General features: G+C 57.9%; 1 protein-coding gene across 1 annotated transcript; it reads right to left on the reverse strand.

Moving 5' to 3' along the window:
* Positions 1-6: 6 nt before the first annotated feature.
* Positions 7-16,951, reverse strand: TNFAIP8L2 (TNF alpha induced protein 8 like 2). The gene is made up of 2 exons (XM_048828947.2): positions 16,763-16,951; positions 7-4,349 (listed from the first exon to the last, which is right to left on the reverse strand). Exon 2 carries the CDS (start codon positions 4,342-4,344, stop codon positions 3,784-3,786), a length of 561 nt encoding a protein of 186 aa, XP_048684904.1. The 5' UTR covers positions 4,345-4,349; positions 16,763-16,951; the 3' UTR covers positions 7-3,783.
* Between the last annotated feature and the right edge of the window lie 6,070 nt (positions 16,952-23,021).

Here is a 23,021-nt window from a genome sequence, read left to right on the forward strand (position 1 = left end):
CCGTGGTAAATCATTTCTGTTCCTCCCCTTTATTTCCCTGGTGAGGCACAAAGCAGGGTTGGGTCGGCCTTTGTACAGCAGTGGCAGTCAGCGGGGAGTGCTCCAAAAATGGGTCAGATCCTGTTCCCATAGAAGTCGCTAGATGTTTTGCCCTCCGTTGCAGTGTGCGGCCCGTATTGGCGGATGTGTCGTTTGTCTTAGGCTCTCGATGGCAATGCGTACGGCCCACATGACACCTGTGTTACAGGGAAAGCTGTGTAGCCCCGGGCAGGGGCCGCGGCAGAGCTGTCTAGGGGCAGCCCAGGGCTGGGAGAGCAGCGGAGTGGTGGGCTCTGCGTTGGGATTGAGGAGCTGCAGCAGAGTCTGAGCAGGGCTCAAGGCTGGGATAGTGGGCGCTGGGGTACGGCAGAGCAATGGGGGGCAGAGCCGGTGCAGGGTAAGGGGGGCTCCTGGGTCAGGGGTGGGGTGTGTCAGGGGCCTGCTGATGCAGTGAGGGTGGGAGATTGATCTGTCGGGCTTGCAGTGATGGGAAAGCAGGACCAGCGCCTCCCCCTGGCTGAATCCTGAGCGGCTCTGGGCCTGTCCCTGTGGCGGCTGCCTCTGCCCTGCCCGCTGTGCCAGTGTGTCCCATTGCTGCGCCGTTCGCCTTCGCTGCAGTGACCTGCCCGCGATGCCCCAGGCTGGCCTTGCCTGCAGTCAGCCTCTCCCTTGGAACTGTCCGAGTCCCGCGGGCAGTGGTGCCAGCAGAGCTGCTCTCCGTCCCTGGCCTCTGCCCAGTGCACCTGGCTTCCGCTAACTGGTGACGTTGCATCCCTGCGTGCGACAGGGAACTGCGGATTCCTCTGTCTACTTCCTCCTTGCCTAGGTGGAGTGGTGGTTGGATGCCCATGCCGGGTCTGGCCTGAGGGCCCGGGCGATCTCCGTGTCCCTTTGGTGCGTGGGCAAACAGCCTGTTCTGAAGAGCCCCCCCACTTTTGTGCCATGGACACCTGTATGCTGCCAACCTGGCTGTGACCCGTCAAACTAATTTCACACAGGCCGCGGTACAGTAACAGCTTTTAATTGTGAAGCTTATAGGGCCCTAGGCTCTTCAATGGCTGCAAGGAGCCGCCTTGAGAAAACCGGCGCCTTTAGCAGCTCCCCACACAGCACTGGGTTCAGGGCTGAGGTGGCTGGAAGAGCGCCCCCTACTGACTCACCAGTGCAAGCTGCGGGAGCACCTGGGAGCTCCTCTTCCAAATGCTGACCAGGTTGGGGCAGTTCCCACATTCCTCCTCTGATTAATTACCTGCCTGGCTGTAGTGGGACCCAGCACAGATGCTCATCTGCAGGGAAGGTTTTACTTTTGGGGTCTAATATCTTCCGTAGAAGGCAGCTCCTGGAATGTGGAGAAGCCAGCAGCTCCCCCAGCTCTGGATTTACCACGCCCTTGTGGGTCGGGCAGCGGTGGGAATCGAACCTGTGACCCCTCCATCTGCAAATGCACCAGCCAAATTAAAACTGACAGCCAGGGGTTTCTGTAGTGAGGGTTTGGACTGTTTTAATTTCCGGGGGCCAGAAAGCACTGGGCATGTGTCCCCCCAGATCCAGGTTTCTTAAGGGGTGGGCTGTGAGGGCTAAATGGGATGGGCACAAGGCAGTGTAGCACAGGGCAGGGGTGCATTCTAGTCCCTGCAAGGCAGAGACCCAGTTCCACTCTGCTTGTGTCCCCCTTCGTCCCACAGGGACCCGGATCCTATCGCTCATTGATCTCTTTTCTCTTACCCACGCAGTGCGGGAGCCGGTGTTGCCCAGGGGCAGGTTTCAGCAGACTCCCCCGTGCTCCGCCATCCAGGGAGAGCCTCCCCGTGCCTCAGGTTGCAGTCCCCTTTGCCCCGGCTACCCAGAGGAGCAGCCGGAGCTGTGCTCTGGATCGCGGTGGGAGCAGCCGCGCTGAGTCAGTCCACCAGCGCTGCTTAAAAGTGGTCGGGCCCTGGGCGCCCCCCCCCCACGCCCCCTCCCAGCTCTGTGGCCTGTGGAACTTTGAGCAAGCGCAAAAACTTTGCAGAAGGGGGGGGCATTTGTTCCCTGCAACCCCCACTAATTGATGCCACCTGGGCACTAATCAGCCTCTTACCCCAACCACGGGGGGGAGACAGAGCCATATGCTGGGTTAGCGCCAGGCCAGCATCTGAGTGCTGGAGAGGGGTTGGGGGGGAACCCCTGGGGTGTGTGGAGATGAGGCCAGGCTAGCAGAGCGGGGAGGCAGGCAACCGCTGGCCTCGTGCCCCCGTTGGCTGAAAGCACCTGTCTCCCAAGGTGGCTCATGCCTCGTGTTCACAAGCCCGGTGAGGGGCTGTTTTCCCAGGGAGCTCCTGCTTTGGTCTCCCCGGCCTCCCCCTTCCTTCGCCGAGTGCTGTTTGACATCGCAGGCCTGGGATGTGCCCAGTCCAGCTGTGTTCTCGGTGAGCTGGCAGCAAACCGGGCAGGGGATGGTGGCTCTGAGGGCTGCATGCCCACCCTTTAACTATGCCCATGCCAGCCAAGGTAGCTTTGTCTGCTGATCTGTTCCCCACGCGCCCGCTCCGAGGAAGCTGCTGGTATCTTTGCTTGACCTCGGCAGCCCCTGGGTTCGCGCAGGCCCCAGCTGTGGAGGGAGCCCAGCTGCTATGGGACCTTCTGGAGTCATGAGTTGTCTGGGAGGAAATCGCCTGACCTTCCAGCCCCCGTAGGCTGCCATGCCTTTGGCCATAAACTGTGAGCCAAGGGATCACGGTGCTGGCGGGGCTGGGACAGGAGGACAGAGTGGCCAGGGAAGGCATGGGGGGGACCCTACCATTTGCCTGCGGGACCTTTGACTGACATGGAGTTTGTGACCTGCATGGGGTCCCCGCATTTCTCACCCTGCTCGTGGCCTCACCCATGTCTTTGGCTGCGTCAGCGGCTGGGCTCGGGGAGGGAAAGTCCTAAACTCTGCATTGCTGAAGCTAAGCTCCTAAACTTGAGCTCGATGGTGGGGCAGAGCTCCGCTGAGTGCAGCCCTGGGGACTAGACCTGACTGCTGGGGAACCATGCGGCAAGGACAGGGGCTGACGCTGGTGGCTGGTCCCTTCCCCTGGGCGTTGCGTTTCTGTGCAATTGACGTATAAGCTCAGAATCTGCCACCCCCGTCCCCTCTGTTTTGCTGGCTCGGTGGAGCCTCGACTGATCCCTTCAGCCTTGGGCAACCCTGCAGTGGGGAGTGTTTCTGGGGGGACTTGATCTATTGCCTTCATCGGCCCAGCCCCATAATGCCCTGCAGCGGGAGCTGAACCCAGCCCCACTTCCGCCGGCCTCACAAACAGAAGCATCAAGGGGTAACTGCCCAGGCCGGCCCCGGCTCCCCCAGGCAGCAGATCCCCCACGCAACACAGCGAGGCGGGTGCGGCTTCTCCCCCCTTAACGTGTTAGTAACGACAAGACAAATGTGTACAAAAATAACCACTCCGCAAGAGTCATTGATGGGGAGAAAGAGTCGGAGACTGGGGCGCTGATCCATGAGGGCGTGGAGAGATCTGGGGCGCATGTGGAGAGCACGGATGGTCCTGAGCGCAACCAGGACACGCCTGAGTCTTGATTGTCCTGTTGGATCATCCAGTTCTCCATCCCCTATAAACCTGAACGTCCTTGCTCCTTGGCTAGGATTTCCATAGGTGCCTAAGGGAGTGAGGTTCTTCCAGGCCCCCATTGGATACAAGCCCCCAACTCCCATAATCTTTTGCTGGCTGAGAAGGAGGAGAAAGGCAAGGCCCCCTCCCACCCCCCTCACAGCTTCCCCTCCTCTATCAGCTTGTTCAAGCCCTGGCAGATCTTCTGCAGGTGGGGCCGGTAGGGCTCCCCGGGGCTGTAGAGGTGGCTGAGCAGATCGTCGTTGGCGAAGTGGTCAAAGACGTGGCGGATGCGGCTGTGGGACTTGGCCGTCAGGTGCTTCTCCACCAGCTGCAGCAGCATATCCCGGCAGTCCTGCAGCAGCTGGGTCAGCACGCCCGGCTCGAAGGTGAACTCCACCTCGTAGAAGCTGACGGCCGTCATGGCGCCCTGGTGCAGTTTGTGTTTGAACTCCTCCGCCAGGCCCAGCTCGCCGGCGCTGAACCGATTGTTGCGGTACAGCACGCTGATCTTGACGGCCACCTTGATGAGGTTCTTGATGACCTTCTGGGCCTCGGCCCGGTTCTGGGTGTGCAGCTTGGAGACCCGGTACAGCTCGTCCAGGATCTCGCTGCTTGTGTCATCCAGGAAGACATTCGCCACCGACTTGCTGGCCATGTGGCTCAGGATCTTCTTCTCTGCCTGCAGGGCCAGGTTCCTGGAGCTGAACGTCTCCATTGTGGCTGCAGGGAGAGTAAAGAGATGCCGCTGTTACGGGGTGTGGGGATGACGGAGGGCATTGTGGTGAAGGCTCTGTGCTGAGACTCAGCAGAGCTAGCGTTGAGTCCTAGCTCTGCCCCGGCACCTTCCTGTATTTATATGAGGAGCTACAGAGGGGATGTGGACAAATTGGAGAGAGTCGAGCGGAGGGCGACGAAAATGAACAGGGGGCTGGGGCACATGAGTTATGAGGAGAGGCTGAGGGAACTGGGCTTGTTTAGTCTACAGAAGAGAAGAATGAGTGGGGATTTGATAGCAGCCTTCAACTACCTGAAGGGGGGTTCCAAAGAGGATGGAGCTCGGCTGTTCTCAGTGGTAGCAGATGACAGAAAGAGGAGTAATGGTCTCAAGTTGCAGTGGGGGAGGTCTAGGTTGGATATTAGGAAACACTATTTCAGGGGAGGGTGGTGAAGCACTGGAATGGGCTCCCTAGGGAGGTGGTGGAATCTCCTTCCTTAGAGGTTTTTAAGGTCAGGCTTGACAAAGCCCTGGCTGGGATGATTTAGCTGGGGTTGGTCCTGCTTTGAGCAGGGGGTGGGACTAGATGACCTCCTGAGGTCTCTTCCAACCCTGATCTTCTCTAATTCGATGAGTGTATCGTGCTGTAGTGCTGATCTGGGGGTGTGACACCCTTTCTTTCCACCGACCTGAGCGACTCCTTGAGGGGCCGGCTTCTCTGACCCAAGTGCTCTGGAGGTCTCCCCTCCATGGCCTCACCTGGCTTGCTGAGCGTCAGGGTGCTGACTGCATGACGCCAAGGGAGTATCTGCACTAACTTTGTTCACCTTCCTGTGGGTTAGGGGCTAATGACTGGAATGCAGGAGCCCTGAGTTCTATCCCATGCCCTATCCTGATTTGTGGGTAATTCTCTCCTTTCTCTGTGCCTCAGTTTCCCCATCTGTAAGATGGGGCTGCTGCTGCTGCTGCTGTCCTCTTTTAAGGGCTAGGGAATTTTTGTTACCATCATTCCTTCTCCAATGACTCCCCCCATCACTCAGCAAACATCCGCTCTGTGTGTGTCTCGTGAACCCCTTTACAGACTGTGATTTGGGTCACGGCAGACAGCCCCCCTCCTCTACTGCCCTCTGCATCCCACCCCCTTGCGGTTAGCAGCCCCGTGTTCTTTTTATGCCATTGCTCCAGGGCCGGACGTATTGCATTGGGCCAGATGGCAGGGGCTGGAAGGGGGAGGGGATGTGGATCAAACCATCCCAGTGCAGCCCTAGCAGAAGGTACGTCTCACCTGGGGCTCGCAGACGTCTCTGACTCTTAGCAAAGCACTGATGAGACACAGCCACCCCAACGCAAAACTGTGCACAGATGTTCTGCCTGAGTTCCATTTGCAGCAAATTTATTCCTGGTGAAACCAGAGGCCAGCGGGTGTTAATTGCCCTCCGTGTCAATTTATACCTGCTGAGGATCTGGCTGAAAGACAGATCAGGGCACAGCTCTGGCGGACACAGGGCATGGTTCCCAGCCATGCTGCCCCTGCTCAAATCCTGCTGCTGCCTTGTCTTGGAGGGGATGCCCTTGGAGCGTGAGTGTTCAGTGCCTGGCTCGACCGGAGCGGGAGCAGTTCGGTGGGATCGTCGAGGCTCAGCCCTGCTAACCGGAGTTTTGCCCACTTCTCATTTTGGGGTTGATGGCATTTACCCACGTCTCGTCTCAGGACTGAAGAGCTGACTCGCTCCTCCGAGAAGGCCAGCTCAGCTGCATCTCCCCCCACAGCTGACGTGCGTCTCTACCAGCTGGTCGTGCTCAGCAACAGACGAGGCACAGAAATCGTACCTTGTCAAAGTCTGAAGTGAGCCCGCCAGTGCTCGGCATGCGCGGATTGTCTGGAGACATCTGCTGACCGTCACACCCTATGATTCCTACAACTTGACGTAATTGGCTAGACTAAACCCATTCAAAATCAGGGCATCTCTGTACCCCTTTGTGCCACTGATGCCCCTGTGTGGCCTGGAACACCTAAAAGGTTAGTTTACCCACTTCTTTTTTTTACTGCTGGGGCAGTGAATGAATGACAGAGGCTTCTGAGGTGAGGATTTGCCAGGAACTGGGCTGAGACCCCCAGCTCGTGACACAGATGCCTTCTTTTGCACTGTCACATCTCCTTTGCAGCAGTGCCAATCGAGTCATGAGAGCGGCCCTGGATGTATAGGCCTTTGGGGGAGTCAGAGTCCTGGTGTTAAATCCGGATTGCCCACTCTGTGTGATGCAAACCGCTAACCCCACACTGTGTCCCAGATTTGCCTCGGCACTCTGTTATCAAAGCGCTCTACAAAGGAAGGGCAGCGTGGTTATCCCTGTTTTAGAGAGGGGAAAACTGAGGTAGATTTGGAAACTGAGGCAGATTGACTTGCTTGTGGAGCAAGCTGGCATGGTGGGAGGGCACTGGGCCCATAACCCAGAGATGAATGGAGCAAACCATTCTCTGCTAGCCCCCGCCGCCTTCTGAGGTGAAGGACGGTCCAGTGGTTAGGGTACTAGCTTAGCAGACCTAGGTTCAAGTCCCTCCTTTCCCACAAACTTCCAGGGTGACCTTGGGCAAGTCACCTAACAGCTCAGAGCCTCAGTTTCCCCATCAGCCCAATGGGGATAGATACCCTGCGTCACAGGGGTGTTGTGGGGAAAAATACATTACAGATGGTGAGGGGTTCAGCTAATAAGGTAAGGGGGCTAGCTAAGTCCATAGAAGACAGACAGAACGCCTTGCCTCAGAAAAGAATCAACTGTTTACATGGATAACAAAGAACGTCTGCAAATGCACCTGTCAAATTAAAACTAACGGCTAGGATTTTCTGTCTTGAAGATTTAGAGTTCTTTAATTTCCGGGGGGGGGGCTGATTCTGAGAGAACGCTGAGCATGCGTCCCCTGCCAAATCCCGGTTCCTTAAGGAGTGACTTGAGCACAAGTGTCGTGATTTTGGGTATTTTTCTTCAAGCCCCAGCTCCTGGAATCCTGTGATTATACAAGAATCCCAGCTTTCATTTAAAAACAAAGTGGGTTTCTAGCCCTTGTGGCTGCAGAGAAAAGCTGGATCCCCACCTTCAATGGCTCAAAACCCTGAAGATGAATAAAAAAGCTTCTTCCCCCACATGTATTCTTTGTTTTTAAAAATCTCATGAGTTTTAAGCCAATCTTGTGATTTGGGATGGGGTGGGGGGCCTGTTTCATGACTTTTCAACTGCTCAGCTGGGCACCCCAAAATCACTAGTCACCCTTCCAAGTCTTGGCCCCTGATATTTGCTTTCTGGTGCTTTCCCCCCCACAAAAAAAATAAAATAAAGATTGCAGGCTGAAATGCAGCCACCTCTGGTTCTCAGCACACAGCAACACTAAGCAACTTTAGGGCAGGAAGCACCAAAGACTACATATAGAATGTGGCTGAAATCACAGGGGGGAGAGTGTCCCCTATTGAGGCCAAAGAGCCTGGAGAAGGACATGCTATGTGGAGGGAGTGTGGTCTAGTGGTTGGAGCAGGTCGCCTCGGTTCTAGTCCCAGCTCTGGGAAGGGAGTGGGGTCTAATGGTTAGAGTGGGGAGGGGGACTGGGAGTCAGGATTCCTGGGTTCTATTCCTGCTCCCTGCAGCACAGCGCCCCCTAGCCCTGCATTGGGGTCAGCTGGGGACATCTCAGCCCCACAGCAGTGGCCCTAGTGCTGCTCTGCCTGGATTGTGACACGGCTGAATCAATCGGGCCGAAAGGAGGAAGAGGAGTGTGGATCAGCGTGGAAGAAGGCTCCCGGTTAGTCTGCCTGAGGGGCCCTGCTGGGGAAGGGATGGGGGACAGTGCCCCTGCCAGTTTAATGGGGCCCCGGTGGCTGGTATTGTTTGGATAATTGCAGATTCCTCTTCAAGGGAATTTCTGCTCAGTGTGAGGTCCCAGGCTGAGTCTGGCTGTCTCCAGCTAGAGAGGGGTCTGGGCAGCCAGGGTTCCCAGCAGCGCTGCTGGCTTTGTGTGTGCTGGGAAGGGGAGGAAAGACCAGCTGCTGGACCGAGGGGACACATCCTATGATAAGCTGTGAGCAGGGCTGAAGCCAGAAAGGGCTGGAGACAAAAGCCCTGATTGGCAGAGGAAGGGTGGGCTCGGCCTCTGCAGATCTTGGTTCTATTTCTGGGTCGGCCCCACTCTGCCTGGGTGAGCAAATTAGAGCATCTCTCTGTGCCTCAGTGCCCCGGCTGCAAAACGGGGCTCAGCTCCAGGTCTCATTTTGAAAGAGAATAGCTCCCCCTAGTGCCACACTGGGGTCCCCACCAACTAGGAAGGGAGAGCGCCCCCTACTGAGCCCCCAGCCTACTCCCTGCAGCATAGCGCCCCCTAGTGCTGCACTGGGGTCATCACTGCCTGCAAAGGGACAGTCCCCCCCATTAGCGCCCCCCATTCTCCCTGCAGCACAGCGCCCCCTAGTGCCGCATTGGGGTCAGCACCTACTACCAAAGGACAGCGCCCCCAGTGGTCCCCCTGCAGCACAGCATCTCCTAGTGCCGCACTGGGGTGAGCAGTGACCCAGGAGGGAGACTGCCCCCTACTGAGCCCTCCCACTCCCTGCAGCACAGCGCCCCCTAGTGCCGCGCTGGGGTCATCACTGCCTGCAAAGGGACAGCCCCCCCATTAGCGCCCCCCCATGCTCCCTGAAGCACAGCGCCCCCTAGTGCTCGGGAGGATAAATGCAGCAATGTCAGTGGTGCTGGGGGCGGGACAGGTACCTCCTTGCTTTAGGACCTGTGAGGAGGAGCGGGTGAAGGGAGCCTGAGGAAAGCAAACGCCCCAGCTCTGCAAACTCCAGCACATGTCGAATCCCACCTGTCCCCTTCTCCCCCCCATGTGGGGGAACCACAGTCGCAGCCCCCTGCCCCATACAACTCACCATGAAGCAGCCCTTCTCCAGTTTGGAGCCCTGATTCTCAGAGCTTCATGGGTCACTGGGCACCTCTCTCCTGTAGGTTCCTTGGGAGTTCGGTGCCTAAATATCTTTGAGAAGCTGGGCCTTGATTCCTGCACTTGGGGCAGGGAGGCCTTTAATCCGCCTTTATGTTCCCCCAAGTCCAGGGCTGCCCAAGGCCCTTGTAAAGCAGGGCAGCCCGGGGGAGCCCCGTCCTAATGCAAGGGGAGGGGGGAGTGACTGCTGGGGTGATGCACAGTTGGGAGGCTTTGCAAAGGGGGTGGTGCAGCGATGCAGGGGTGGGCAGGGCTAATGCAGGGGGTTGGGGGCAAGGGCGCTGCAGGGCTGGAGCGTCAGCATGGTTGGCACTGCAGGGGGATGGTGCAGTGTTACGGGGGGAGGGGGTGGTGCAGAATCAGGGGGCATTGCAGGGGGATGGTGCAGTATCCCAGGGCATTGCAGGGGGATGGTGCGGTGTTACGGGGGGAGGGGGTGGTGCAGAATCAGGGGGCATTGCAGGGGGATGGTGCAGTATCCCAGGGCATTGCAGGGGGATGGTGCAGTGTTGCGGGGGGAGGGGGTGGTGCAGAATCAGGGGGCGTTGCAGGGGGATGGTGCAGTATCCCAGGGCATTGCAGGGGGATGGTGCAGTGTTATGGGGGGAGGGGGTGGTGCAGAATCAGGGGACTGGCGTTGCAGGGGGTGGTGCAGGAGGATGGTGCAGTGTTGCAGGGGATGGGTGATGCAGTATTGGGGTGGGGGGAGGGGGGATGGCACACCAGCGCAGGTGGGGGAGGAGCCAGGGGGCAGGTTCTGCGTGCGTCTCAAGAGGCTGTTTTGGCAGCGCTGCCCACGCAACCCGTGTCTTTAGGGCTCTGGCTCTCCTGGCTTTGGCAAGGAGGGAAATTCCCAGCATGTGGCAGAGCTTGCAGGGAGGGAGCCGAGATTGCCACCCCATTTGTGTCACCAGTGGCTACGCTGGATCGATACCCTCCCTCGTGCTTCCGGGCCAGCCGGACAGAGGCTGCCCGCCCTACCTCTCTTACTGCAAAGCTGCCAGGAAGTGCCTCTTACCGCAAGAGAGTTGCAAAAATGAGCTTGAAACAAACACTTTCTCTTCCCCTATGTCTGAGCCTGGTCACCTCGCGAGGAACTGGGCAATCAGACTCTAGATTTCTAAGACAGCAGCACGGGAAGGCTCCAACCATCCTCCAGGTTCCATCGTGCTTCGTGCTACACAGACACAGAGCAAGGGACACTCCCTGCCCTGAACGGATGGCACTTGAAATAGATCAGACTTCCATATTAGCCAAGTGGGGAAACCGAGGCACAGAGCAATCCTGTGACAGGTCCAAGGGCAGAGCGAGGCATTGAACCCTCTCGAGTGCTACCGAGCCGCTGCTGACACCGAGGCCAGCCTTCTGGTTGGGCTGGGGAGCTTAATTAATGTTGGCAAGGCTCTTTGAGATCCTTGGTTAGAGATCGTTAGAGCAGAAAGTTTCTCTCTCTCTCCGTCTCATGCACACACAGCTTTACTTCCTGTTTTTCTCCTTGCCTCTTAGCATAACAACTGTGTCTCTTCCTGAGCCCGGGTCTGGTGCTTTCCAAAGAGGTCAGATTTGTCCAACCCCTGTTCCACCTTCCCCATTGTCTGTTTGATTAAGACGATGTCATGGGAGTGTAAAGGGGGAGGATGAACATCTTGGCACAGATGAGACCAGGAAATGGGAATTCTGGTAATAGGGGCCTTCCCTGGCTCATGGCCAGGGTGGGGGGGGGCGTGGGCCTTTAAGTTCAAATGGCTTTTTGCTAATTTAGGGTCAGTATTTTTAGTTTTATTATATTATTAGCCCAATAGAAAATGCTCAAAAGATTTCAGAGCAGTCATCAGATTGGGGGTGAGGAGAAGATAGTGATGAGATGCAACTCAGGCTCCGCCCATCAACCCCCAAGCTCCTCCCACAATCCTATGATCAGCGGTGAAATAGTTAATATTATACACCACCATCAGCAGGATGCAGTTAGCAAGCCACTGAGATAATGGAAGTAGCTCAGACACCACTGACCAACCCCAAGCTCCTACCACAGTTGCAAGGCAGCTGGATAATTTGGCTAAAAATGTGACCACCACTGAAATAATTAACCACATTGACATTTATATGATAACATTAGGATCCAGAGTTAACAAACCTATTGACATAAACAGAGTGGTTCAGACTCCACTCACTGGCCCCAGGGCAACTGGATGCTTCCATTAAAAGGTGCTCAGCAGTGAAATAGTTACCCACTGTGACACTGACCCTCTCATCATCATTATGGTTCAGAGTTAACAAAGGAATTTTCATGAATGGGGGTAGCTCAGGCCAGCTCCACCCACCAGCCGCAAGCTCCTCCTGCAACCCCAAGCTTAGCCCACAGAAAGCAACTGGATTTTTGTTGGCTAAAAAAGCAGTTAACAACCTTAGCATTTGCACCAGCATCATTAGGGTTCAGAGTTAACAGCCTGCCAAGCTAAAGGGCATCGCCCGTGCCCTCGCTCTGTGCTATCAATTCAGGCTGCCGCCCCTGCAGACTCAGGAAGGCAGCACTGCCTAGGGTCACCCTGGGGATGAGATGTGATGAAATGGATGTGCAGCCATTACGCTGCCGGTGCAGAGATCTCCACAGCTGCTTGGCTGTGCTTTGGCAGCAGCAGGATCCTCTGCATGCTGAGTCAACCCTCTGCCCTGGGGCCTGGATAACAGCATTCTGCTGGCTGAGTGCCTGCATCTCATTCGGGGAGACTGGCAGCCCTGCTGAGCCGATGAGGTGGAGCGGTGCAGTCAGCCGTCCTGGCAAATCACAGGGGAAGGACAGACACTTGCTGCATGTCGCTCACCAGTGTAGCTGCCGGCAGCTGATCCAGTGAACATGCTCGTTGGAGACAACTAGCTGCGTGCGCCGTGCTGCTGCCTGATTCCCTCTGTTACTGGAGTCCTGCGTCCCATCTCCCACTCCGGCCCGGGCAAGGGATGGGGCCTCCCAGCTCTCTGCCAAAGAGCCTGGAGAAGGACATGCTATGTGGAGGGAGTGTGGTCTAGTGGATGGAGCAGGATGCCTGGGTTCTAGTCCCAGCTCTGGGATGGGAGTGGGGTCTAATGGGGGAGGGGGCTGGGAGTCAGGATTCCTGGGTTCTATTCCTGGCTCTGGGAAGGGAGTTGGGGGTCTCCTGGTTAGTGAAGGGGGCCTTAGGGATCAGGACTCCTGGGTTGCATCCCTGGTTTGAGGAGGGGAATGGCGTCTACTGGGGAGTCAGGACATCTGAGTTCTGTTCCTGGCTCTGCCGCGGAGGCTGTGTGACCGTACACAGGCCACTGCTTTTCTGCTTGCCCTGGTTAAACTCTTGCCCGGCAGTGCAGCTTGCTTCCCTGGGCTGCCCAATGATGCCTTCAGCAGATGCATCCTCTTTCCCCAGCCTCCAGAACCCCCTTCTGCTCCTGGAAGGATACAGCCATTTGGGAGGAAGCTGGGGCGGCCAGACCAGGGGGCCTGGAGAAGTCATTTGTTCCGGTGGAGGGGAATGCTAGCCCTGCAAGCTGGCTTGAGCTGAGGTGTGGGAGGGAATGGGGGACAGATGGCGGGCTCTGCGGGGCTGTAAGCGGGTTGTCCCTGCTTGGGGCTTTTAACCTGGACGGTGGCAGTGGTGCCTAGTGATTACAGCAAGGGACTTGGGAGTCAGGATTCCTGGGTTCTCCGTTCCCACATCTGCCACTGAGTTGCGGTGTGATCCCTGCCCTTTCTACCTGCTTCCCCGCAGGCTACCTGCACCCGTGCAGGGCTCTGTGGGAGGAAGCTTGCCCGGAAGCTGCCTGGGCTGCACCTGTTCTGTGGCTAGTGGATGCTGTGGTCCAGCTGTACGCTGCCCTGGAGCTGACCCAGATGCCCCTTTGGAGGCGCCCCCTCTCACCACTGCGGGTGGCTCTGTCTCTGAGCTGTCCCTCCACCCTTTAGTGCCAGGTCACAGCTTCAGGACCCACTGGCCATGCCCACCGTCATGAGGCATTACAGTCAAAGCATCCCCCTCCACGTGGCCTGGCTGCGCTTCACAGTGACCCTTGACAAGCCAGTTTCTCGCTCTGTTGCTAATCAGTTTCACCCTCGCTGGGTTTCCAAGGCTGCCGGGGAATGTAACCTCAGGGAGCGAGGCCCCCAAGCCAGAATCGGAACCATCACGCCGAGCCAGCCGCCAGCCCTGCAGACTCCGCCCACTCAGCTAAAACGGGAAGCAACCCCGAGCCCCCGGGGTTGCAGAACCAAGCCAGCAAGGATTTACAAAAGCAGTTCTTGAGCCAGCTGCCTGGCTTGGCCAGCATCCTCGTGGCTCGCTGAGGCCAGTCTTTGCTGCTTGACATCCCCTCTCCGCCCATTACAGGAGCTGGGCTGATTATTTCGTCTGGGCTTTGCCCTCTTTCTGTCCCATCTCTGTCCTAAGACCATGATGTTACTGAGCCCCTGGAGGGCAGTTAATGAGATGAGTCAATCGGGTGGAGAGATTAGCATAAAGCCCAATTAATCAGCTGGGCAGCAGCGCATGGGTCCTGACTGACTTGACAGGCCCCACTAATGGGATAATGTGCCCTCCTTAGACACCATGCAGTATTGGATTTGAGTTGGAATCCCTATGGACTGGGGTGCTAATCTTGCCTAGTGGTTAGAGAAAGGGGAGTGGGTGCCAGGACTCCTGGGTTCTGGAGGAGAGTGTTTCTAGTAGTTAGAGCAGGGGAGATTTGACATCAGGACTCCGGCTTGCCCTGGGACCTTTGGCACATCACTGTGCCTCTGGGCCTCAGTTTCCCCATTTGTACAGTGGTGATAATCCTGACCCACAGGGCCTTTGCAAAGCTCCTAAGTGCCAGTGCAGACCTGGAAGCCACAACAATCCTCCTGAGCACTTTGCAAACACAAACTCAGCCTGCTGCCAACCCTGGGGAGAAAGCCCAATTATCTCTGCATTACACCCAGGAAGTCTGAGCCATCCAGGTGAAGTGACTTGCTCCCCGCCCCATGGTGAGTCAGTGCTGGAACTGGAATGAGATTCGCAGCCTCCCGCTGCCCCTCTCCCAAACTTCTGTAGGGTCCAAGACTTCCTCCCGGGGCGGAGCCAGGCAGGATCTCAGCCAGCGGGGCTGGAGGTGCCAGCCCGTGGTACGGTTAGTCACCCCCACTGGGGTCTGATAGCTGGGGGCCAAGACTATCCCCTGCATGTGCCATTGTGGGGTAGGGCTGGGAATGGTGGTCCCTGTCTCTGTGCGAACAGCACCGTGTTCCTCACTGGGCTCCCACCGAAGCCAGATGGGTCTGCAAGGAAGTGACTCTCCTTAAGTATACAGATGGGGTGTTCCTGGGCCTCCGCCAGCCTGACTTGCTGCCACGCAGGCCTGAACGTGGGCACGGGGCGGTGACCTGCAGCCTCAGCGGCCTGGAGGCAAATGCTCAGCGGAAGGAGAGTTCAGGCAAGGGAACAGCTGGGAAATGTCACTGGCATGCCGACCCCACCGCCAGCAAACCCAGAGCAGGTTTTCTCTCCCCCTGGATTTGTGCTGGAAATGGCCCAACTTGATTATCATACACATTGTAAGGAGAGTGATCACTTTAGATAAGCTATTACCAGCAGGAGAGTGGGGTGGGGGGAGGTATTTTTTCATGCTTTGTGTGTATAAAAAGATCTTCTACACTTTCCACAGTATGCATCCGATGAAGTGAGCTGTAGCTTACGAAAGCTTATGCTCAGATAAATTGGTTAGTCTCTAAGGTGCCACAAGTACTCCTTTTCTTTTTGCGAATACAGACTAACACGGCTGTTACTCTGAAACTTCTCAGGATGTTTTCATTTAGTTGCCTGCCTATTAATATCCCTGACAAGCATCCAGCACAGCGATCGGACATCAGAAAGCTACCGGGCTTTCCCACGGGGATACCCCGCAGAGGCAGAGTGCAAAAGCTCAGTAATAATCAGACCAAGCTTTTGCCATCAAAGTACTTCCCCAGGGAGGTCAGAATCGTCACCCCTATTTCACAGATGGGGAAACTGAGGCATGGAGGCACCCTCCCCCACCCAGCAGGCCCAGGAATAGAACACAGGTCCCAGGCCAGTGCGCTAAGCACTAGGCCACACCGCCTCCCTGGGATGGGGAACAGGACAGCTGCCATTTTGGCTGCCATGCTGGGAATTGAAGCAGGGATCTCAAAGCTGGGGGCTGTAACTCCACTGACCGGTGGGCTACCAGCATCTTAGCTAGGGCCATGTCCTCTTAACCCCTCCTCCCCCACCCACGGGGAGAGCAATGCACCCAGGCTCCTCTCTCTACTCTGCCAGCAACTGCCCCCCCGCACCCCACCACCGACGGCTCGTGCCTCGGCCGCCGGTCTGGGGTGCCAGGTGGCTTTAATGCCACCACCGACCCAGCTACCTGCGCCATTACTGGGCTCTGCCTCAGCCAAGCGATGCGGCGTCTCGGCAAGCCTGAAGCCCCGCTATGCTTGGGGTTTACTGCCCCCTATGGACCAGCAAATGCCTGAGCCTCCCCAGCCCCGCTAGCCTTTCACGGCTCCCTGTGCCCCTGCTTGGGGGTGTGTGTGTGTCTCCAATGCACCTTGTGATGCAGGGGAGGGGGGTGCTGTGGTGCATTTATCCTGGGTCAGTGGGTTTGCTGAGATCTCCCTTCCCTCCTGCCTCAGCTGCTCCTGCCTTAGGCACATTGACCCATTCACAGCTGTCCACCAGGGACACATATCCATCGCCTGGGGATGTAGTGTCCTTCGCACTCAGAGGATCTGGGGTGTCCAGGGCGGGCAGCCTCCATTCTCCCAGTACTTCAGCTCTAGGGCAGCAGGGAGAGCCTTTGGCTCCCTCCGCGCGCCCCCCGGCACAGGCCTGCTTCGCTGAGAGAAAGGCAGAGGAGCGAGACGCACGTGTCTGCTCAGAAGTCTCCCGGCCACCCCCTGCCCCCGCTTCGGGTATCAAACCCAGCTTCCCCTGTGGGCAATGCAGCCTGGTTAAACCCTTCCCAGCTGGGGGCTTCCCACCCAGGAGTCCTGACTTCTTGCCCCCTCCCTGTACCACCCTTAGTAGGGCACAGACCTCCCCCAGCCAGCATCCTCCCCCCTCCCCATCCTTCCCTCCATCTCCGGTGCTCCAAAGTGCATTTGGAGAGGACTCAGGGCAGGAGTATCTGGGCGAGGAAGGAAGCGAGCGAGACTCCTGGCCCTGTTGCAGCGCTAACCTGTGCCAGGATCCAGCCCCGTGTCCCAGCCTGATCTCCAACCGCCCCCCATTCCATCCTCGGTGACTCAGAGCCGCTGCCTGTCGCAACTCGTTATGGCAGAAACTGAACTGAAAACGACACCCCCCATTCCCTGCAAACAGCCCTCGTTCGTTCCCGACGCACTTGGTTCCCGACGGGACGGGATGCCCAATGCGCCCCCTCGCCAGCGCAGAAGACACTCACCGCGTCCCTGGCTGTCGCCCGCTGGCTCCCCCTGCTCATACAGGCTCCCCCGGAGCAGGCTTTGGCATGGAGGAGGGCAAAAACCCCAATCGGCAGCACACTGACGAGATAACCTTAGTGAAACTTCCTTGAGGAACCGTCGCTGGGGCCCGCCCTCGTCAGCTGACGGAGCTGACTTATTTCGGGGCTTGAACTGCTCCCTGCAGACACAAATAACAGCCGGCTGGCAGGCAGAGTGGGTCAGATACGGGGGAGATTTTTGTTTCCTCTTTAAACTTCCTGAGATCTTTATCTTGAGGCGCTTTGGCCTTGGTTTGGCTTTGGTTCAGCCTGATCGCGCTAAGACAAGGGGCCTTCACCCATCTGCCTGATGATCACAACGGAGCTGCAAGGATCAGCCCCTTCCCACCACGGTGGCACTTTTAATCTCCCTTCAGCAGAGGGGGAAACTGAGGCACAGAGAGGGGAAAGTGACTTGCTTTAGGCCATGCGATGAGTCACAGAGCTGGGAACACAACCTGGGTGTCCTGACTCCCAGTCCAGTGCCTTACCCATGGCTGGCCTTAATCTTGTTAGTGTCATTATATAGCTTGGGAAACTGAGGCACACAGAGGGGAAAGTCATCATGCAAGGCCATATAGCAAATCAGTGGCAGAGTCCTGAATTCCATTCCCTCTTCCTAAGGACCAGGCCCTATGCTCCCTCCAAGAACTGCGTCTAGAATGTTGGAGTCTTGACTCCCAGCCCCCCCCGATCTAACCACTAGACCCCACTCCCCTCCCAGAGCCAGGGATAGAACCCAGGAGTCCTGGCGCCAAGCCCTCCCTGTTCTAATCATGAGACCCCACACCCTTCCCAGAGCTGGGACTAGAACCCAGGAGTCCTGGCGCCTAGCCCCACTGCTGTAACCACAAGACAAGTTCCTTGCCTTTGCTGAGCAGCGCTGGGCTTTGGAGCTAGCCCATCCAAGCTGAGGCAGCATGGTTAACACCAATGGTACCTTGTGCAGGGGTCGGATTCCCAGGGTGGGGTTGGAGTCAGAGAAAACCCCGCTGGATTTGCAGGGGCGGGGCACCAACTGTTCGGAAATCCCAGCATTGAGTCTGTAAACTGAGCACAATGGACCTACCCCGGGACTGGGAGGTTGTGGCAGGTAAAGATCTCAAGGCATCATGCTGGAGGGGCCGCTGGCCACACGGAGCCTGGCAGAGTCCTGAGCCAGCACACCTGATCCCATGCTGCTTTCTGCCAGGCCGGACCCCTCCTGCCTCTTGCCTCGCCAGGTCACACCATTGCTTCAAGCCCAGCCCCCCCGTCTGCCCTGACCCCCGGATCAGCCAGCCACAGTCCCCGGAATCCTGTTTCCTGTAACTTCTTGTCTGGCCCTTGACAATACACGCTGCTGTGGAGGGCAGCCCCCGTCTCCCCTAAGCGCATGGGGCAGATTTCTGCCTGGCCTCAGCTTGCATGCCCTGAATTAGAGGGGCTGCTTCCCAGCTGCTTGCTTCTTGCTGGCCTGGCTATTCCGGACAGGGAAGGGAGCTCAGACACATGCTGCATCCGGCTGCCTGGGATCCATGCGGCCGCGTCCCTCTGCAAACGTGGGCAGCAGGCCATGGCGGCGAGCTCCGGTGCCCGGAAGACTGAGCGCCATCAAGCCAAATGGCCATCCTGTGGAGTAATCCAGGGGGTAACGAGAAGGGGCTGGAGCAGTGACCAGGCAATCGGGCCCTCCGGCACGGGGAGCTGCTCCTGAGTCCTGCCAGCCCCGATTACGACCCGCTGCCCGAGGCCCAGTAATTGACTGTCTGGAAAGGGTTGATCTCCATCACGGGCAGTTTTTAGAGCTCTGCTCTAGTTCCAGCTCCACAGAAGGCAGTTCTCTGTTCTGTGCCAGCCAGGATGATCACCGCGGTCCCGTCTGGCCCTTCCACTCCAGGGCTCCAAGGCCCACCGGAGACAATGGGAGTTTGCCTGTTGATCTCGGGGGGCCCTGCACCAGGCCCTAAACAGAGCGGGGCTGAAATACATTCTGCTGGCTGAACCGCAGAGGCTGGGCGAGTGGGTAGAGCGCTGGGCTGGGGTTCTGGTCAGTTCACTCTGGGAGCTCTTCGGGGCCAGGGTTCTCTTGCCCTTGTGCATGTGTGCAGCACCTAGCACCCCGGGCCCCTCCCATAACTGCAATCTACAAACTCTTTCATCCCCCCCCCCCACCCAATTGACTTCCCCATGAAAATAAAAGTGGTGCTGGGGAAACAATTGCTCATCGGGGTAGGCAGGGTGGTTTGAGCACTGGGCTGGGATTGCGGAGACCCTGGCTTCTATTCCTGGCTTTGCCACTGGGTGGCTGAAGCAGGTCACTTTGCCTCTCCGTGCCTCAGTTTCCCCATCTGTAAAACAGCCCTGTTTGAGCCTACCCTGCCTTGAAAAGTGCTTTGGGATCCATGGATGCTAAGGGGATGTGATTATTCCTTTGCAAGGAGCAGGATTCAGAGTGGCAGGGGCCCAGTCCTGTCCCACGCAGGCACCTGGGGAGGCCGGAGGACAAGTGGGGTGGAGGAGTGAGGTGGCACCGTGCTATTTAGAGCCCCAGCCCTTGATCTGCAAGTCAGCAAGAAAAAAACCCCAAAGCAACACTTTCTGCCTAGCTTGTGCATTTGAAGCCTCTTCCTTTATCTGCCATCTGTCCCCCTACCTCCCCTACTTCCTCTTCGGAGCGCTCATGCCGTGAAAGGCCAGCCCCGCTCTTCCTCTTGCACTTCCTCCCGGGTTAGGTGTGGTTCTGGGGCTGCTCCGCCTGCCAGCTCCCCGGGGCAGCACCTCGACACTGGGGTCTGTGAAGGAGTCTGACTGAGCTAGATGACCTCAGCTCCCTTTGAGGTTTGGCAGCTCGGCTCTCCCACCCTTGAACCCTCCGGGCCTCAGTTTCTCCCATCTGTAAAATGGGGAAAATAATCATTCTGCCTTTCTCCCACTCTGTGTCTGCCTTGAGTGGGAGCTCTTCTGGCCAGGGGCTGGCTCTTACTCTGAGTCTCAGCAGTGCCCAGAAAATAGGCACTGATCTCGGTCGGGGTCTGTGCAGCGCCCGGCACCACGGGGCCCTGATCTTGTTCAGGGTCTGTGCAGCGCCCGGCACAATGGGGCCCTGATCTCGGTCGGGGTCTGTGCAGCGCCTGGCACATCGGGGCCCTGATCTCTGTTGTGGTCTGTGCAGCGCCTGGCACATCGGGGCCCTGCTCTCGGTCGGGGTCTGTGCAGCGCCTGGCACATCGGGGCCCTGATCTCGGTCGGGGTCTGTGCAGCGCCCGGCACAACGGGGCCCTGATCTCGGTCGGGGTCTGTGCAGCGCCTGGCATCTGGGTCAGGATCTGTGCCGTGGCTGGCACAATGGGGCTCCTCACCTTGGTTGGTGTCTCAAGATGCGACTGTCCTACAGATAAGAATAGATACTTTCGATGGGGCCTAATGGGGTGTCTCCAACTTTAGGCAGATCCAGAAGCGCCCAGAGCTGTGCAGGGGCTGAGGGGTTGTCCCATCTGGATGGAGAATGTAGCCGGTTCCAGCTGGGCAGTGAGATCCAGCCATACTCTGTGCACTAACCCCTCCCGCCCCCCCAAGGCTCCTCCTCCCTCAGCATTTTCTCATTCATTAAGAAAACCAGAGCTTGGCCTGAGTAAAGGATGAATGGTTCCCCAGGCAACAGCGCGGTTTCCTGCCAGCTTCCTGTCTCATGTGATGGCGTCTCACAAGGAAGGATCTGCTGAGTGCTTTGGCCCCCGCGTCCTGAGCCAGGGGATTCGGCTGCAGCTGGGGCAATCCCGGGGGGATGCCGTGCTGTCTGTCGCCGTCTCCCGCCTGCCCCTCTCAGCCTGGGGGTCACGACCCACCACGGCCACCCAAACAGGGTGGCGAGCCCCCTCCCTTGTGTCCCTACCCTCAACGGTTGTGAGCTAACCCCGAAAATGCCAAGCCATGCCTGCCTGAGTCTGCAGACAGCCTGGCACTGGAGCGCTAAGGCAGAGCTGCTTGCCAGGGGGCAGCGGCTGCCACCTCTCAGCAGGCTTCGGGGAGCCATAACCCGCTGCTGAATAGACGGGGGGTGGGGTGGGGTGGCGGCGGGGTGGTGGTCAGGAAAAGAGCATTCCAGTGTGGAAAAAATTGAGACCCAAGGCCTTCAAGAAGGGCCATTGGAAGAGGCCGCGGCGGGTCCTGCTTTGGTGGCATGTGGTGCATATCTGCCAACCAGGATGGCATCTACCCATCCCTGTGCTACCCCACTGGCTGAGGGTCAAGGACTAGCTCGAATTGGTGCATCACCAGCTGATTGGGATGAAACCTGAGGCCAGCCTGCTTTCTGCTCTTGCTGCCAGGTTTCCATGCCACCCTCACCCCAACGCTGCAAATGCCAGCCTGTCTGGGCCATGTCGAGCGACACCTTGGCACCAGGACTAGCACAAAGGAGCAGCTAAAAGGCTTAAGCCCCAGGGAAGTTATATCTGTGCAGGTTCAAGGCATTTGTCTGGGCCTTGTCATTAAGGCACAACCCTGGGCTTCAGGACGCCTGGGTTCCAGCCCTGGCTCTGGGAGGGGAGTGTGGTTTAGTGGTTAGAGCAGGTGGGTCAAGACTCAAGGCTCCTAGGTTCTATCCCCAGCTCTGCAAAGGGAGTGGGGTCTAGTGGTTAGATCAGACAGGGCCGCGAATCAGGACTCCTGGGTTCTATCAGTAGCTCTCGGAGGAGAGTAGGGGGCTAGTAGTCAGCATTCCTGGGTTTTTGTCTCTGCTCCGGCAGCAGAGAGGAGCCTGGTGGGGAGAGGAGGGAGGCTGGGAAGCAGGACTCCTGGGTTCTCCTCCCAGTGTTCAGACAGAGTGGGGCTAATGGTGGAGTCAGGACTCCTGGTCCAATTCTCAATTCATTCATGGTGTGACCTTAGGGGAGCCATTTCCTGCTGTTTGTTGTGCCTCAGTTTCCCCCTCTGTACAATGTGCTAACCCCCTGCTGCCAGGGGAATTGTGAGGCTGAACTGAACTCTCTGATATGCTTTGTGATCCTGAGTGTGCTAGAGACAGGCAACGGGGCAGTCACCATGACTACCCCGTTCATGTTTGCTGCGGGAATTAATTTCCTGTCGGGGGGAGAGGGGGCATGGGCTAAATCTGCCCCAATCTGGCACCATGCGGCTTCCTCTGCCCCCTGCACTGATCCAACTCATCGTTAATACCAGCCCTCTGGCTGAGGTGCCGGGGCAAGTCGCAGGTGATGGCTGGTGGCCACTGGTTGCCTACAGCCCAAGTCCAGTAGCCAATGGGGTATCACTGGCCAGCTGTTTCAGCACCAAGGACAGGGGCTGCTGAGCACCTTGAGCTACCCACCCCCCTGCCCCACCCAGGTCCCATCCTGGGGTTTTTGGGTCTCCATGTCCCGCTGTGGGAGGGGCCGGAAGGACAGGCCCAGGTGCTCCCCAGAGAGCAGGGGAGCCTGGGCAGAGGCAAGGCCAGCTGCCCCCACCATGCACACACCGCCCCCTGCAGGGCGAGAGGGGATCTGAGCCTCCACCAGGCTTTGACCTCTCTGCCAAGAGGCCGCCTGCAGCCAGGTGTCTGGCACATGGGCCAGTGCTGGGTCGCTCGGGGTCAGTCGTCCAGGCTGCAGGCCGGCCAGGTGTTGGTTATTTTTTCCTCCCTCCGCTGGGATGCTCGTTCCCCTCGGGATGGGCAGAAGTCAGGGGTATGCAGGAAAAAACAACCTGCGTCTTCACTGCACTGAGCCCAGCAGGGCCAGGGAGCCAGACAAAGCCCAGGGAGCCGAAGCCAGACACCGGGGGGCCTCACTTGCGCCCCTGCAGGATGGGACTCGCAGCCCAGCCTGGAGCAGCCTCCCGCTCTGATGGCAAACGGCGAGAGAGAGACGGGAAGGAGGCAAGGCAAAGGAGTGCACATGTTCACACTCGACCTTGCACATACACACTCAACCCCCATGTGCATATGCAAACACCCTGTGGGGCATCCGCACTCACCCTTCACATGTACCTAGGCAACCCCCCCATATGCATACCCCCCCACGTGCATATCCACACCCCCATGTGAATACACAATCACCTCCACATGTGTACATATGCACACGCATCCCCAAACACCGACACACATGTGCATATGCCCAGCTCTGCATACACATGTGAACCTTCACAATCACTCCCAACACACGTACTCTAACCCCCCCCATTTGTACATGCACACCCCCACGAGACCCTTAAACTCAGA

The sequence above is a fragment of the Caretta caretta genome, chromosome 24, assembly GCF_965140235.1.
Source record: "Caretta caretta isolate rCarCar2 chromosome 24, rCarCar1.hap1, whole genome shotgun sequence".
In the NCBI taxonomy this organism is placed as follows: domain Eukaryota; kingdom Metazoa; phylum Chordata; order Testudines; family Cheloniidae; genus Caretta; species Caretta caretta.

Bases quoted from the DNA above. Each gene is read 5' to 3' on its own strand.
- TNFAIP8L2 (XM_048828947.2), bottom strand. From the start codon at position 4,344: ATGGAGACGTTCAGCTCCAGGAACCTGGCCCTGCAGGCAGAGAAGAAG.